Source organism: Cygnus atratus, chromosome 8 (genome assembly GCF_013377495.2).
Source record: "Cygnus atratus isolate AKBS03 ecotype Queensland, Australia chromosome 8, CAtr_DNAZoo_HiC_assembly, whole genome shotgun sequence".
In the NCBI taxonomy this organism is placed as follows: domain Eukaryota; kingdom Metazoa; phylum Chordata; class Aves; order Anseriformes; family Anatidae; genus Cygnus; species Cygnus atratus.
In genome coordinates this window covers 16,192,352-16,209,394 of record NC_066369.1, presented here as the reverse complement: position 1 = coordinate 16,209,394, position 17,043 = coordinate 16,192,352, and the positions used below count along the sequence as shown (strand labels likewise).

General features: G+C 47.4%; 2 protein-coding genes across 6 annotated transcripts in view; one reads left to right on the top strand and one right to left on the bottom strand.

The window, feature by feature from the left end:
* RGL1 (ral guanine nucleotide dissociation stimulator like 1) overlaps nucleotides 1-3,189 on the top strand; it is an 80,858-nt gene extending 77,669 nt beyond the window's left edge. For all 4 annotated transcript variants that reach the window (XM_035537326.2, XM_050712179.1, XM_050712181.1 and 1 more), the window contains one exon: nucleotides 466-3,189. In XM_035537326.2, coding sequence (XP_035393219.1) covers nucleotides 466-653 — 188 coding nt within the window. In that variant the 3' untranslated portion in view covers nucleotides 654-3,189. The remainder of the gene's footprint in view (nucleotides 1-465) is intronic.
* A 2,772-nt stretch (nucleotides 3,190-5,961) lies between these two features.
* The window catches only part of COLGALT2 (collagen beta(1-O)galactosyltransferase 2), a 54,502-nt gene continuing 43,420 nt past the window's right edge, over nucleotides 5,962-17,043 (bottom strand). For both annotated transcript variants that reach the window (XM_035537641.2, XM_035537642.1), the window contains exons 6-12: nucleotides 14,058-14,177; nucleotides 13,506-13,582; nucleotides 11,855-11,961; nucleotides 10,916-11,048; nucleotides 9,494-9,621; nucleotides 8,635-8,841; nucleotides 5,962-8,194 (exon numbers count right to left, since the gene is read on the bottom strand). In XM_035537641.2, the coding sequence (XP_035393534.1) occupies nucleotides 7,918-8,194; nucleotides 8,635-8,841; nucleotides 9,494-9,621; nucleotides 10,916-11,048; nucleotides 11,855-11,961; nucleotides 13,506-13,582; nucleotides 14,058-14,177 (1,049 nt within the window). In that variant the 3' untranslated portion in view covers nucleotides 5,962-7,917. The remainder of the gene's footprint in view (nucleotides 8,195-8,634; nucleotides 8,842-9,493; nucleotides 9,622-10,915; nucleotides 11,049-11,854; nucleotides 11,962-13,505; nucleotides 13,583-14,057; nucleotides 14,178-17,043) is intronic.

The window sequence follows — 17,043 nt, the reverse complement described above, 5'->3', positions numbered from 1 at the left end:
ACTGATGCGTGGGGGTGGTTTAGCACAGCCCGTGTCAGCGCACCACTTGCTACAGGCAGGCCTCTGTGTGTGTGCCGTGGTGGCAGAGCGACCTACTGACGCGCAGCTCGTGCTCCCTGAGCAGTGTGGCCAAAGGGGCTGCTGGCAGAGTCAGGGCAGGCCCAGATCCCTGCTGCGCTGTCAGGCCATGCAAACTGGTAGTTTTTGGCACAGCCTCCTCTGGGAGTGGCTGCCAGGGCCTCTGCCCAGCTGGACTTGGTCTGGCCTCTGTCTCTTGTCCTCTGTAACTCTTCACCTGCTTTTTTTGTGGCACAGCTGAAGAGGGGCAGCAGAATAAGGAGGGGAACAGCACTGTCCCAGCTGTCTGGGTGCGCATCTACTCACCGGCTTCCCTTTCTTCCCTGCCTTTCCTTCTGCAGTTTGCAATACCACAAATTCATACTCGCTCTTGTCCCTTTTTTGCAGAGCTGGTGATACCAGACAGCGCCAACGTGTTCTATGCCATGAACAGCCAGGTGAACTTCGATTTCATCCTGCGGAAAAAAGCTTCAGTTGATGAGCAGGTGAAAATGAGGAGTCGGTCAAGCCTGACCCTCCCCAGAACTGCCAAACGGGGGTGCTGGAGTAACAGGAACAGCAAAATTACGCTTTGAGGGGGAGCAAGGCCACACCGAGGCAAACTGAATGAGGACTGTACCTTTGCTACCATCCAGTATTACAGAATTGCAGCAGATGAATGTGTCAGTATTCAACTTTGAAGATATTTGAGACAAATGCAAAGTGAGCATTTGGTAGACCTACAGCCAGAGATGTGTCTCCTCCCCTGGAGCTGGACAGACATGGATTTCTGAGACAGTCCGGACTCAGATTTTTGTTTTGTTTTGCACATTAGCCTAGGAAGGTGAGAGCCCCATTTAGAGGGGAAAACAGGACTGCAACATTTGTCTTCAGAACACCGCATACGCCTAACTTTTCTTGTGAAAAAAACATTTTTGTTGTGCCAGTATTACACAGAACAAGAACGCCTACATTTATTTTTGTAAAACTGGAGAAAAAAAGCCACGATGCAGTTCTGCCAGAACCAAGCAGGAGGTCCCAGCCAGCCTCCAGCTGCCGGAGGGGAGCACTGGTTTGGGGAATGTGTGGGTGAACTGGGTGCCACTAGCCACTGCTGCCTCCGGAGGCACTTGCATTCATGAAAAAGCAATGTGGGTGTGTCCCCAAAATACTCATCTCTGGAGAAGGAAGAAGTAACTGCAAGTGCGCATATTGCTGTCACACTGCTGGCACCCTTCTTTTTTGCACTTGTTCAAAGCCAGAAAATTACCCCCCTTTTTCTTCCCCCCCCAAAGAACATTAAGAGAATGGACCGCACTTGCTTTCAGATGAATGTCATGATTTGTTAATGAACAAGGCAACAAACACTACTTGTATGGATTTTGGGCTTGTCTTAATGCCACTACTGTGCGGTTTTCCTTTTGCTTTGCTAACCCATTCAACAGAAACTGATGCCTTTTGCATGTACTCTGAAATGACAGATGTACCTCTTTGTAATGTGCAATCACTCTTCAGGAGCAAAATTTTGCCTGCATTAATCCAAGTTTCATTCCACGAGAGGCAACTACAAACCTTTTATTTTAAAAGTGGCTATTGAGAGGAAATAGCCAGGTTTTTAGCATTACCCCAACCAAACAGAGATTTTATATAGTTGTAGCATTATTATGCATAATCTCCAGCCACCTCTCTTGCTCTTTATATACATCTATTAAATGAATTTCCTGACATGGTACATTCTTTCAGCTGGAATAAAGAATTTAAGCATCTGCTCTCTGTGAAACTTTAAGTAACATCTTCCTAGAGTCTCTTCCCAGAATACAGGCTTCCTTGAAAGGACAGAGGTTTGATTTTAAAAAGCCATAAATGAGACATTGGATTGTAAACAGCCCTTACAGAACAGGCTGTCTTTGAGATACATTAGTATGAGTTAAAATAAACTCAAATACTGAATTTTACACATGCCTGAGGCTTTTTTTCCACCAGTTCTGTAGCTGCCATTTTCAAAACTGGGCTCAGATTACTTTAACAATCAGTGATAAACTCATGATACAAGCAGCAGTGGGTTGTGCTGTGTTCTGCACTACACGAAGATGTGACTACACGATTGTGACCTCTAGTCACAAGCAGCACCGTACAGGTCATAGCCTGAGTAGTTCAAAAACACAAACTTTCTGGTGAGAGGGTGAAGATGTTGAGTTTATAACTGAGCCTTAACCTTTGCCCAGAGTTAGCACAAGTTTACAAAAGAAGTTGTTTTCCTCGCATTATTGTATAAGCGTGCATTGATGCCTGTACCGTATCCTTTGTAAATTACAGTGTTGCTAACTCTGAGGTTGTGTGCCCATATTAAGCTGAAAGTGATTTTTAAATGACAGCCCCCCCCAAAAAAAGTTATATATTTTTAAAAAAAATTAACTGCTTACCTGTAATCTTTATACAGTAAGTATATAAACATTTTTTCACTAATAGTTGTCTGAAGTTAATCTACTTTCTTAGATTTTATGACTCGTGCATTTTTTTTTAATTTTTTTTTTTTTTACGTTTCACACCACCTTCTGTCACATCTTCAACATCATCACATTTATTGTTTTAACTGTTCTCAGCTTCTTCCAGCTCCCACAACCCATCTGCCATTCGCAGCCCTGGAAAGAGAGGGTTTCAGCTTATTCTTACCTTTAGCTGTAACTTTTTAGCTACAATCTTCCTTCAGCATTGTTCCACTCTTTGACATCCCCCTAAGTAGCAGTTCTATATTGTTTGTGACCACCACCAGAATCACAGCAGTGCTTCAAAAAAAAACCACCTTACAATGACAGCTTCTGAGTCACCTCTCTCTCACCTGCATTGCCCATTGAGTGGCAGCAGCTGCACAGGCCCTCCATAGTCACACTGCAGGAATGCAAGGAACTTGCTGAGGGCTAAAAGTAAACGTCAGCAAAGCAAAAGCCATCCCAGCACATCCATCACAAACACACCAATCTGTTGCTTTCTATGGAATATTTTATACTGTTTCCTGAGCTTTCTGTTTAATGTTTCTGTTGCAGCTAACTGGGGAACACCGACTATGCACAAATTTTACTTTTTCATGACCGCATTCTCTTTTGGGTCACCGAATGATTTCTGCAGCAAGTTAATACAAAAAAAAAAAAAAGAATGCTTTGAGTGGTCCATCTTTGCCCCTTTTTACCACCATGTCATGTTTTCTCCTGGCCTCACAACCCTTTGTTGTTGCTGCCTGCACAACAGTACAAAAATGGGGCATTTGCATCACAGCTGCGTTGCCTCTTCCCCTCGTGGCTCCCCCGCAGCTGACCTGCCATTCCTCATCGGGCAAGACGCGTAAAACTACCGGCAGTCATCTGCCACAGGCTATGAGGTGGGGAAGTTGTCTTTGTCACTAAAGAGCCACTCAGATGTTGCAAAGCCAAGGCAAAAGAAGGAATACTCTGAATTTATGCTGCAGCTTTTTTCTTTTTCTCATTAAACTACCTAGGGGTGGGGGGAGAGGGGAGATGGACGCAGGGTTAGGAACCAACAACAGCAAAGCCTGTTCGGCTTCCTTCAGGACATACACAATGTATTTGTCAACTACGAATTTCGTATTGCCCTATTTTTCACTATAAACAGCACTTCTTAAACAAAAGCAAAGACAGAGTTGTTAGGTTATAAGCAGTCTTATTGCAGATAATCATTTTTAGGGCCTGTCATTGTAACCTTTCTTGCAAACAAGCTGCTTTTTTCAGCTGTCATGCTACCTGTTCTTTGTCAAACTTGTTTCTAGCTTCCTCTGGTCTGTCGCCAGCCTCAGCACAGTAGGCACTTGCTGGGTGGTTTTCATCAGCTGGCGCCTCCTGGGGCTTAGCACAGATGTTCCACAGCAGAGCAAAAACCTGAGGTGAGGAAGGGAGAGAAGAAAAAAAAAAAGCCTTCCTTGCTTCCCCAAGCTGCCTGGCAAATTCCTACCACTTAAGTTCTGCTAACAGAAACCCAGTTTCAAGATGCATAACTGGCATACAGACAACAGGGGCTGCGCTCTCCTCACCCTGCAACTTCATATGCTGCATCCCAAGTCCGACCACATCCGCCTGCCTGCTCTGAGCCAGGCCTCCCAAGCCCAGGGCTGCACCACAAGGCACCTCCTTGCCCATGCAAGACGCAGCAGGGACACCCCTTTCATGCTTGCGCCGTGCCGCGCCCCAGTGTCCTGCACTGCCCATAGCAAACTAGGGTCTCAGCCAGAGCCAGGAGGCTGCTTCAAGCTGGCTCCTGCTTCCACTCGTTTTGAAGCTCATGACATTAGGCAAAAAAATAAGTACGTGAAAAGTGGAAAAACAGCAGAAGTGTTTCGACTGGCTCCTACGTCTCCAAAACACAGCTCATTCTGAGTAGGGCAAAGCCTGAGCACCACCTGCCAAGGAACTGAGGCAAGGAAAAACAGCACCTGTCATAGCAGGTAGAACCACTGCCATCTACCACATCTGGCACATAGAAATAAAAAATTGTCCATGTACACACACACATGCAGGTGTCTATAAGTAAAATAATAATGAGCTAGAGTGAGACCAGGTCTGCTCTGAAATGGATGCATTCACTTAATTCATTAATTATAACTTCCATTCTTAATTTGTTTCACTCCCCCCCAAAAATACCAAACTCCTGTACATGCACTTCCAGAGTCGACTAAAAGAAAACACACACAAGAAATACAAAAACAAACCCAACCCAGCTGTCGTTTTTTAATAAACTGCTACTGCTTGGCTCCAGGAAATCAAAGCTAAATAAAACTAAGCTTACCTGAGCTTCCAAAGCACCTCCACCAACAGCACCACCTCCAGACAGCAGCAGCCACGCTTGCCAGCTCAGTCGCTGAGAGGCAGCCATGCCCAAGCGGCCGCGCAGCACCTACCGCTGACCAGAGCCAGCCTCACCCAGTCGCACGTCCTTTCCCTCTGCACATCAGCGGGGCTTGCTGTGAAGCTGGGGAAGCCCAGTGCTCCAACACAAAACGCTGTAGTGGTGATGCAGAGAGACTTTTTTTTTTTTTAATCATTTGAATGAGCTACAGTAAGGTTAAAAAAAGCAGAGGGACCCAACCTCCATTTTTTTAGTCCATGATACATTTCCTGCCTGGCCAGTGCAGCAATGGCTTCACTAGCTGCCTGCTTGTGCAGACCTTCCTCAGACAAAACTCCCCCTCACTATGAGCTACAGGATCAAGCCCCCACGGAGGCAAGAAACCATCCTCTCTCCCCAACACACAGTGATGCTCCTGCTGCGCGGCCCTGAGCCTGGCACCCAGGGAAGGGGCGGAAGGAAGGAGTGCTGCCAGGCTCTGCTGTCCACCCACCCTCGAGCCCAGCAGGACCCCAGCCCAGCGAGCGGGTCTGGGAGTTGGGATGATGCACCTGCACCCATTGCCAGCCCTCTCCAGCCCCCACCACGAAGCGGAGAGTACCGTGAGCAGCACAAGGTACATTTGCAGCCAAGACGTTCATGGAGGAACTGCTTCAATATGGTCATGAAAGGTCAGGAGAAGAAGGGCTGGCCAAAGCAGTGCTCACATGGGTAAGTCATTCCCATGGCTAGGGGAAGACGGGCCTCGCTCAGACACAGATGGGTCCAACACTGACCAAAAAAGCACACGAGGCTGGAGGAGATATGCAGCATAATTGTAACAAACCTTTGAGGCAGCCACAGTTAGATTAGGGAAACGGCACCAAGACAAAGGCACTCACCCATCCCACACTGGCTCATCCCCACTGTTCTGCCAGTCTCAGATATGCACGCACATTAGTTAGCAAGGCTGCAAGCCCACAGGGAGTGACACCAAGCTGGGGCCCTCTCCTCTCGTGCATCCTTCCCAACACGGCTCCAGCAGCTACCCAGCTCTCAAAAAGCACTACCAAAGGCCTGAAGGAATCAGCCCCAGTCCCAAGGGAAGCATGACGTAACTGAAAAACTTCATAACACTGTACTCTTACACATCGCGACATGTGACTATACGCTGGGTGCTCACCAGCTCAGAGATCTACTTCTGAAGGCCACATTAAGCTTCTTACCAATGTCTCTGGGATCGCCCTGGTCAACAACACTTGAAATGGGTCAGAGTTGCTGCTGGTAAAGCAAGGCCTAAGGAAGAGGCAGGAGGTCTTGTCAAAGAGGAACAGTCCAGGCTATGCATGGTGGCACATGGCAGACCTGCCCTCCGTACTCACCATGTCGCAGGGCCACCTGCTCCATCCTGAACAGCAGAAGGAACATGGCTTCAAGGCAATAGCTGCAGCACAAACAAATGGCCAACAACTCCATGGTACAGTAACATAGCTGAAAACACTCTTGACTTCACTAGCTTGGACTTCAATGTCTTCCCAGAGCCAGAGCAGGCTTGTTGGAAACCACTTTACTTCAACACAGCTGAGCGTGAGCCAGCCCAGAGGCAGAGAACTGGCCTCCCCAGCTGGGGCCTGCTCCCACCCAATGAAGAGTACACACAGCGGCTTGTCTTGCACCAGGTTCTATGTATTATCAGACCCGCTGACAGGTAATAATAACATGTCTTCTTTAGCAGAAAGCACAACTTTGATCAGTAATTATTAAAAACAAACAACAATAAAAAACAAACAACCACACATACTCAACTGTACAGAATAGCCAGCAGGTGAGTCTCCAGTTTGCTAGTGCAGGAGAACATTGTCCCCTGCAACAAGAGCCTGCAGGTTGAGACCTGTGCCAGCTAAACCTAAGCAGTGTAGTCCACAATCACCTGGCCTCTAAGAAACCTTTAAAAAAAAAAAAAATCACACTCTGCTGACATGCTAGCCAACAGCAAGTCAGTTTGCTCCTCACGTGAAAAAATATCAAGACAAGTTGCCTTTCCGTCCTGTAACACAATTCTATCAAGGCTGTTGAGAACAGTACAGTTGACAGCACTAACATTTTGGTCGGTTGTTCTATTAGGATAGTATAAGAAGTTTGTAACCAGAACTATAAAAATCAAATTTCCTAGAAGTCCTATGCTTGTTTTTGTGGCCTACTTAAACAGGCCTGCAAAAAGGTTGTCAGGCTTTCTTTTCCCGAAGGAATAAATTGAGGCAGGGAGAAAGCAAGGCATGTTCCCTTCAGACAGTGCAGAGAAAAACAGAAGGGGCAACCACCACTTTATCTGCTAGTTTCCAAGATTCTAGACATGCCAAGGTATCAGTTCCAGACTGGCAGACCTACCTGGATGGGATCTAGGAAGTCTTTAAATTTAGAGGGGAGTCAGAAATGTTATTCTGCAGAAGTGCGATGAAGGAGAAGACACTACACTGGAGCACCGCTCCAGTGCACTGAACATTTTTGGAAACCATGTTGATTCTGACAGGGATTCCTTTGAAAAACAAAACCAAATAACCCAAACACTTGCCTGCAGCTTCTCTCAGCAAACAGGGTTATAAAAGCCTACAAACCTACAAGAAGTAACAGTTACACAGCAGCCCAGTTACAGCTATCCAGAAAGGTATTACACTTGTACACCTCTATATATTAATCTTTATAAATACAGTATTCTACACAATGTACTGTAGAAAGACGTCGTTCAAGGTTTTTGTTTTGTTTGTTTGTTTACAAAAGCTTGCAAAGGCTTTTGTTCAGATCTCTGCCTTTTTTCAGCCAGTTTGGAACACTTTTTCCTCCTTCCTCTCCCCGCAGTCCTGGAAAAGCAGCCTGGTAAGTTGTAACACAACCAGGTCCAACCACCCTGCTTTGCCATTCCAGGTAGCAGGAAGGAGACCACATGAACAGCTGCTCTACAACTTTCAAGGGTGCAAAGCAGGTGTGAGGCAGGTTCAGCTGCCAACAGAGCCCAGGGGAAGCAGGCAGTCATAGCTCATCCCTGGAGGATGGCGTGTTGAGAGATGACTGAGGAGGCAGGGCATCCTTGTTCTGGGCATCGCTATGGATCTTGCCCTGCTGCCGGGACTTCCAGGAGTGTGTTCGGTCCCAGTCAGTTGACACGGTCTCATTGTCCCAGATAGTAGAGGTCTCTGTGTCGCTGAGGTAGCCTGGCTGCCCTGTGTAGTGGGTGGGGTAAACAAGCAGTGGTTCTGCTGAAAAGGCTTTCAAGTCTCTGGACTCATAGTATTCCATGTACTTTGCTCTAAAGGGGGGAGAAAAGTCATCAGAAACAGAGTGAATGTTCATCAGTGCCACTGGTTATAACTTTGAGATGCAAGTCAATCCACTGAGCAAACAGGTCCTGGGGCAGGGAGGTAGTTGCTGGGGTGGGTCTAAAGCAGGTCTGACACTCTACAGCCTTACAACCACAGACAACCTACAAAAAGCCTCTCTTGCAGACAGTCACATGTCTCAGAACCAGCCTGCAAGCCCTGCACCGGGTGGGCAAAATAACCCCTCTGCAGCAGGTCTGTCACCTCTTTTGACCTGCATCAGCTCTGCTGCAAACAACCAAAAAGTACAAGGATTAGCCCTGTTCCCCGCCACCCAGACTACAGAAGTGAGACACATTATCAACTGGTTTGAGATCATTCAGCAAGACCCAGCTCGTGTCAACCTGAGCAACAAAGGCATCCTACTTACACAGGGTGCTTGTTGTACATGACCGGCAGAAATTCATCTACAGGCAGCATCTTGCTGAAAGGCTGAGCTCCAATTAGTTTCTGAGCACCTTGGAAAGAGATTGCATACCCCAGGGTCCAATAAGAATAATCAGCTTCCACGAGGTTCATGACATTGGGAACTGCTTTCTCAGGCTGCTGCACCTGCATCCTTTTCCGTCCAATGTATCTGAAAGGGTGAAAAGAACACAGAATTTTGAGCTGAAGTGAATCTGCAGCAATTACAACCACACAACTGTTTATTTTGACCAGGACAGGGCAAAGAGTCAATTCCAAGAAGTAATCCCCGCTCACAGATTTCTGTCCAACATCACTGTCAGACTGGGTTGCTGTGGTTGTGCTAATTGGTAGCTCGTGGTGCAGCATCAGATAGAGGGTTTCTCTAGGGGCACCATGTTACAGGTGCTCAGCCTGAAGGATATTTTCAGGCCTGTTCTCACTGGCTTTTGCAGTCTCTCCCAGCTGAGCTGTGAATTTGAGAGTGAATTTGAAAGAATCCCTGAATCTTTCACAGCTGTGCCTTAACCCAGTCAGCAGCACAGCTGTGAAAGACTCAGGGAGTTAGGCTGCCACTGCCCAAACTCCAGGACAGGGCTATGGCAGCTCCCCTGTCACAGCAGCATCTCCGGACTGCCCACAGAGGGCAGTACGGTACCCATTACAGTTCGGTCACTCCAGCAGTAGCCTGCCCCAGGAGGCAGATCTCTCCTTATGGGAAGAGCCCACTGAGAAGCAACTCTGGCTGGCACTAACCTGCATCTCTACCATGACACAGTATGTGTGCCCAGGAGTTCCCAGGTGGCTGAGGGCCAGTTACTTACATAAGCTCCCAATCTAGCTGTGCTTCTTCAATGTCATCCATCAGCTTCATGAGCTTCCTTTTAAACTGGTGTTCAAAGCGCACATCGTCCTCGATAACAAGTGTCTTCTCCAGTTCTCTGTTCACCACCTGAAACAAGAGGGTACTGAAGTGATCACAGCAACCCATTTGGGCCACTCCTTGCACCCTGAACTTGCTGGGGTCATCTTGACCTGACAGTACCTTCTAGACCATGCCGGCAGGGAGGCAGGAGAACCACACTCAAATTCGTAGCTCAGCTGGGAGAGACTGCAAGAGCCAGTGAGAACAGGCCTGAAAATATCCTTCAGGCTGAGCACCTGTAACGTGGTGCCCCTAGAGAAATCCTCCATCTGATGCTGCACCACGAGCTACCAACTAGCACAACCACAGCCACCACCTCCTGCTGCCTGGGAAGGGGGACAATCCAGCATATCCTAAGTCTGACCCTGACCAGTTAGAGAATATAGATGCAATGCATCCTGCATACAAGCTCCCGTTATTATCTGACTGTTAGTGATTTGGAAGTCTCAAGCCCAAAAGCTCAGCCTGCCTTGACTGAGGTCAAGGCAGAATGACTCCTACTGGCCCTAGGCTTTTCAGATCAATGCCCTGCCCTGTGGAGATGTGCTATAACTAAAACCTCTGTGTGCAGAGGGTTGTCTCCTTATACATCCATATAGGACCCTGCACCAGCAGGTGCAATCCTCACTGTCAGATCTGGACAACCACTGCCACTGCCCATTCTTCTTTTATTATCAAGTCTTTCTTCCTGCCTCCACCACATCTCATTGACACAGCGTCCCCTGTTGATGTCAGGACATGTAATTGCAGCATCTCTGACCAGTGCGGCCCGGATTTTCTAACACATCACTCCCCAGGTGACCAGGGACAGCCAGAAGACACAGCTTTTACTACCCAAAGAAGATTCTCCTAGCTCAAGTAACAGAGGTCCCTGCTGGTAAGAATAATTATAACACATCAACTTGAAAAAGCCAATCAGCAGAGTCATTGGAACTTGCTTCAGCACAGATGTAGAAACAAAGACAACAACAACAACAACAAAGATAGAGAGGAGTTTTTTAGTATCATTTGTTCTTCAAAACCTTCCAGCCTTTCTCCTAAACAAATTTGCTTCAAGCATGCTATTGGATGGTCTGCAAAAACAGTTATGAAAGCATTTTGATAAAATCCTTCAAAGCCGTTGGCAAATAGAATACAGAGAAGGGAAAGCTGAACACTGCATTCAAGAAAAACTTTGTGTATGATCCTCTATAAACTGAGGAAAACATTTCCATGCTATGCTTCCAGAAACCTATACCATATTTGATGCTCTGCCTTAAGACTAGCTGTGTACTTTCCTATTACGTCCTGCAGGAAACCTGAGCACCCAAAAACTTCTTACCTCCTTCCAGATGTAATAGTGACTAAGGAAGCAGCCGATCTCTCCCCTGGTTAGTGGCCTGGAGGAATACGGGTCACGGTAACCCGGAAGCATATCAATGCTGAGAGCTTTGAGCTGACTCGTGTTCAGTGCTCTGGGAAAGAGAGTATCTATCACCATTTAAAAAAAAAAAATCAATTACAAGTCAGACACAGAAGCAACACAGGAAATGCTGCTGATGTTCAGGGAAAAGTCGTATGTTGTGGAATTCTTGTATTTGTTTTGCTCAAAAACCTGAAGAAAAAAAATCTTAATTTACATTTCTAAATCTAACTGAACACTGGAAATGTCTGAAGACAAATATCTACAGAAAGCTGCAGCCTTCCAGCAGCATTCCCCTTCAAGCATGCCTACCACCATGAAAACCTTCACCCCAAACAGCCACCCTCACTTTCTGTGACCTGACTGCTTTGAGACTACCAGTGCTAAAGCTGAAATCAGATCAGTCACAACCACTTTTGCTTACAAACTGTTTCCCTAATATACCATGTTAGAGAAATCCACAAGGCAGAGCACGACCTAAGGACAGACAAGTCATACCCTTAATGTTGCCAGTAACTTCTTGTGGGACCATTTACTTGTTAGTTGCTTGACTTAGAATATTTTTCTAAGAGGTCTTGATGGGTACCCAAAGACTCAAGACCAGTAGATGGTTCCTAACCGCACCTGAACCACACTGTCATGGTTCTCTCATGTAGAATGACTGATTTCAAGAGAAGGAAGAAACAGCAGAACTGCCTCACTTAGACCATTAGACCCGTGAACAGAAGTGACATTCACCTCTCCCCTCAGCCCACCCTTCCTCACCAGAAGGAAGGTCAGGGCATCCAAGGAGATGGTGCAAAGCACTTAAGCACAATCCACGTTTTGCAAACTTCAGCAACCCCAGCTGAAACTCACTTTCCATCCACAGCCTCCACTATCTTGACTGCAATCTCCTGTTCATAGAGAGTCCGCAGCATCCGATCCCGTCTGTCTTTCCGACGCTTCAGATTGATCATGAAAATCTAGGTTGAAGAGAAAGACATTAGCATCCGGGTATGGGAGGGAGTAAGAACAGGAAGTCCTGATCCACTATTTTCTAGCAGCTGCATAAGAAAAGTGGATGTTATGAAAATACCAGGTGTGTTTTCATTCGAGATTATTTAGAATTTGTCAAAAAGTTAGGACTGGTTTTGAGCTGAAAGGTTAGAGGCTTGTTCTTTGTCCAACAACTGCCTTTTATGGAACAAGGGAAAGTTGCTCTTCAATGATGAATAAAGATGAGAGAAGGACAGCTAGAGCCAAGCCTGTATTTTCCACAGATAAAGGAGGGTCAGGGATATTTTTCAGTCACAGACAGACAAGTACAATTGAAGCCTTGTAGGTTGTGGAGCAAAACCTCATCCCAGTAAGAAGCAGATCAAATTCCAGCCCAGTACAAATGCAAAAATAATAAATTGGATAAATAAAGTGCAGCCACAAAGGACAACATGGAAAAAAACTATGCCAGCTGTGTTCTAAACACAGACACTCAAACACACATAGCCAAATCAGGTTCAGACTTTACTATACAAGTCGTATAAACAGATGTAGCAAAATAAGCAACGAAAAAACAAAGGCTCCCCTGATCACCACAATTCCCTCAGTCACGGTGCCACTGCAACCCTGGCAGCTGTATACACAACGGGGTTACGGCTCTGAAAAACACGGACACTAGCTAATCACTAGCACAGCAGTTCCCTCTCCAGCCCTCTCCCCTCAATGCCTACTCTCTCCACAATGTGAGAAAGAGACGTGAGAGGAATTTCTGCAAGGTCTTGGGGCACTACCAGCGTCAGCAACGATCTTTCTAGATATTTTTTACTTAAGGCTGTAGCAGAAAAATGTGGCAATTAAACACAACAGGGGGACAGATGCCACAGTAAGGTGGCCACATGAGTGATCTTCATCTCTCATGGACATACCCAGCTTGGGCTAGAGCCTAGCTCAAGGCCTGTCTCCCTCAGCTGCTCTGGGCTCTATAATGTCTCTCTCAGGTTACAGAAATCAGTCTCCTCTGTCACTTCAGAGCAGGAGAGCTTTCCTAAAAGACCATTTTCTATCACAGAATGAATGGACTGCGAAGCTGCTCTGTAGAGTCAGATTTAGAAGAAACAGGACAAGAAATGTGGAGGTAGTAATCTGCTTTTCACCCTCGGTTCTGCCATCTCCTTTTGTCTGGATTTAAACATCCACACCATTAACAGACATGAATCCCAAAGATTTGCTGGGCACTGCCCTTGCACACAAACCAGCACTTTTAATCAGAAGCCATGCAGCGGGTGGTAAGTGCTCACAGACCTGGCTGGCCTCATGTGTGCTCAACAGAACTTCTCCCCAGATAAGAATAGCTAAGGATAGCTTTCTCCTTGCATTAAGTTTAAGTCCAAAAATGAATAATTGGGAAAGAACTAATTGTGTGAAAAGATAATATACTCCAAGAGAAACATCTGGAAGCTCAGCTACCTGGAGAACCCGGGTCCTCTAAGTAATGAATGGGAAGACAAGGACAGCAAATTAAATTTCTTACTTCATCAAATCCCATCTTGTCAGGGTGCTTTGGAGGAACAGAGACATACTGAGAAGGTTCAATGGGAGGACGATCAACTGTAAGAGAGGAGAAATCCCAACCATCACTTTGATGTATGCGCTTAATTGATATAATGTATCTGCATATGTCTTCATCACTGGGCCTAAAGCCCCGGGAGCTGGGATGTGCAGTCAGGGCAGCAGTGGGTGCAGCAGAAAGCATCCACACTGCACAGCAGAAGGGAGCACCCATGTGCCAAACAGACCTCATGATAAAGACGAGGTTCTGCAGCATCCTTTCCCCATTAAAGATGCAATTTTACAATTGATCTGGGGAAGTTGAGGGGTTTTGTGAACAGAGTTGACCCAGCCATGATTACACCTTTAAGTAGAAAAGCTGTGGAAATCGGAAAACCTGCATATCAAAACTGTGTGAGAACAGATCAGGATGCAAATTCTCCCAGACTCCCAAGGGGAAGAGCTGGGCCACTGGCAGGAGAGCTCTACCATCAATAACTAGGGAGCTCCATCACAGCAGGGCACAGCGACTTACTCATAGCTTCAATTAACGTGTGCACAAAGTTCTCAGCTTCTTCTTGCAGCGTCTGATGTGATTTCAGGGGCATGGGAAGGAAACCATAGTGCTCACGGTTGCAGATGTACATCTGAATTCCTGAGGATCACATAAAAACAGAAAATAGAGTCAAGTCTTTTGTCAGCAGATTTCACTGCTCTGTTGATATATAACCAAACCTACGCCTGGACCTCAATCTCAACAGGTTCTGCTTCATCAGCAAACAATTCAAAAACATTCTGCACCTGGGATGGAGCAACCCCAGCTGTACGTACAGATGGGGGACGAGAGGCAGGAGAGCAGCCCTACAGAAAGGGATCTGGGGGTTCTGGTCGATGTCAAGCTGATCATGAGCCAGCAGCGGGCCCTGGCAGCCAAAGGGCCAACCGTGCCCTGGAGTGCCTCAGGCACGGCCCTGCCATCTGGCCGAGGGAGGGATGCTCTGCTCTGCTCTGCCTGGGGCGGCCTCACCTCGAGCACTGGGTGCAGCTTTGGGCACCACAACGTAAAAAGGACATAGAGCTATGAGTGTCCAAAGGAGGGCTATGAAGATGGTGAAGGGTCTAGAGGGGAAGACATGTGAGGATCGGCTGAGGTGCTTCGGTTTGTTCAGCCCAGAGCAGAGCAGGCTGAGGGCAGGCCTCATGGCGGCCTGCAGCTCCCTCATGAGGGGAGCGGAGGGGCAGGCACTGAGCTCTGCTCTCTGGGGACAGCGACAGGACCTGAGGGAACGGCATGGAGCTGGGACAGGGGAGGGTCAGGCTGGGTGTTAGGGAAAGGTTCTGCACCCAGAGGTGGTCAGGCACTGGAACAGGCTCCCCAGGGCAGTGGTCATGGCACTGAGCCTGCTGGAGTTCAATGAGTGTTTGGACAATGCTCTCAGACACAACATCTGGTTTTTGGGTGGTCCTGCATGGAGCCAGGAGTTGGACTCAACAACCCTTATGGGTCCCTTCCAACTTGGGATATTTCATGAGTCAATAAAAATCACTGTGCCATTTTCTGTTGTACTGTATGACAGCAACTGGCCTCTCCTATGTAAACAATTTCTACTTGCTCCCTAACAGCAAGGGTTTTTAACTGCAATCAGTTTTCTCCTAGGAGAGACTGGGAACCCACATCTTAGACCAGAGAAAGGGTCTCTTCTGGCCATCGCCTTCACAGTATAAAAGCAATCCTACAGCAGAGGGCAGAACTGTCCTTTAGCAAAAGCAGTGACTGATAAACTGTAGGACTACTGTAGAAAGTTGGAGAGTACCACAGAAACCCCCATCCCCAAAACCACAACTGCACTGCTCACACCCGGTACCCCACCTATCACAATCCCCTCACAGACCCAGAGCCAGAAGCAGGGTACTGGAACTGGCTATCAACCTCTGAGTAAGCCAGCCTCAAGTGATAAAATGGCTGGCACAGAAGTCAAATAGGCTTCCGACTGCAGATGTGCTAAAGGAGAAGCAACAGTGAACACATGGCATGGAGCCTCTCTCCCTGCACAGATCCAGGGCTCAGCAACAGCCTCCAAACCAGGAGTGGGAAAATAGGTCTCAAAGACAGGAAAAGCATGCAGGATTCAAAGCTCAGGATGAAGGCATTTCCACTCATGAGCGGGCAGGACTCCCCCTTGAAAGGCAGGAGGGCTGCATTTGTTACAAACCTGCACAGGGTGAAGGGGTTCAGGTGAAAGGGAAGTAGTCCTATTGGACACCCCATCTCTCTGTGGTGAGAGGAGGCCCTGCCTGGAATCATACAGGATGAAGTTGCAAAGCCCAAGGTATCAGTATAGCTACAGGGTTTGTTACTAGCTTAGCAAGAAATTCAGTCTGAGTTTTGCAGTCATATATCTTCCAGCTTCTGCTTGCTTTGGCTAGAACATAAAAACAAGATACTTTCACCCGTGTTGGCAAAGAACTCTGAGGACTATGTTTGATAACCATCTTGGAAATGTCAAGTCTGCCACCATAGTACTCTCCTCTCTAGGAATACTTTTTAGAGTGGCCTGAAGATGAGAGGAAAATCATACAGAGAGGTACCAGTGAGGAGGAAAGACACTTTCAAAAAAAGTGATAACGTCATTTCCTTCTACCTGAAAGCTTTCACAACTGCTTGCTCAAGGAGCTGAATCTGAAGATATCCAACAAAGAGAGTGAAATCCAGCTGACAACCGGTCACAAGTGGTGTTCCTCAGGTGTTGGTGTTGGGGCGCATCCTCTTTAATATACTTATTGATGACTTGGATGAGGGAATTGAGTGCACCCTCAGTAAGTTTGCAGATGACACCAAGTTGAGGGGAAGCATCGATCTGCTGGAGGGTAGAAAGGACCTGCAGAGGGACCTGGACAGGTTGGATCAATGGGCAGAGGCCAATGGGATGAGGTTCAACATGGCTAAGTGCTGGGTCCTGCACTTTGGCCAGAACCACCCCATGCAGCAGTGCTACAGGCTTGGGGGAGAGTGGCTGGAAAGCTGTGCAGAGGAAAAGGATCTGGGGGTGCTGATTGATGCTCGCCTGAACATGAGCTGGCAGTGTGCCCAGGTGGCCAAGAAGGCCAGTGGCATCCTGGCTGGTATCAGGAACAGTGCAGCCAGCAGGGCTAGGGAGCTGATTGTTCCCCTGTACTCAGCTCTGGTGAGGCCGCACCTCGAGTACTGTGTTCAGCTTTGGGCCCCTCACTGTAAGAAGGACATCGAGGCCCTGGAGTGTGTCTAGAGAAGGGCCTGGAACACAAGTCCTGTGAGGAGTGGCTGAGGGCACTGGGGTTGTTTAGTCTGGGGAAGAGGAGGCTCGGGGAAGACCTCATTGCTCTATGCAACTCCCTGAAAGGAAGGTGTGGGGGAGCTGGGGGTCGGCTTCTTCTCACAGGTAACTAGTGATAGGACTAGAGGGAATGGCCTCAAGTTGTGCCAGGGGAGGTTCAGGTTGGAAATGAGGAGACATTTCTTCTCAGAAAGAGTGGTCAGGCAT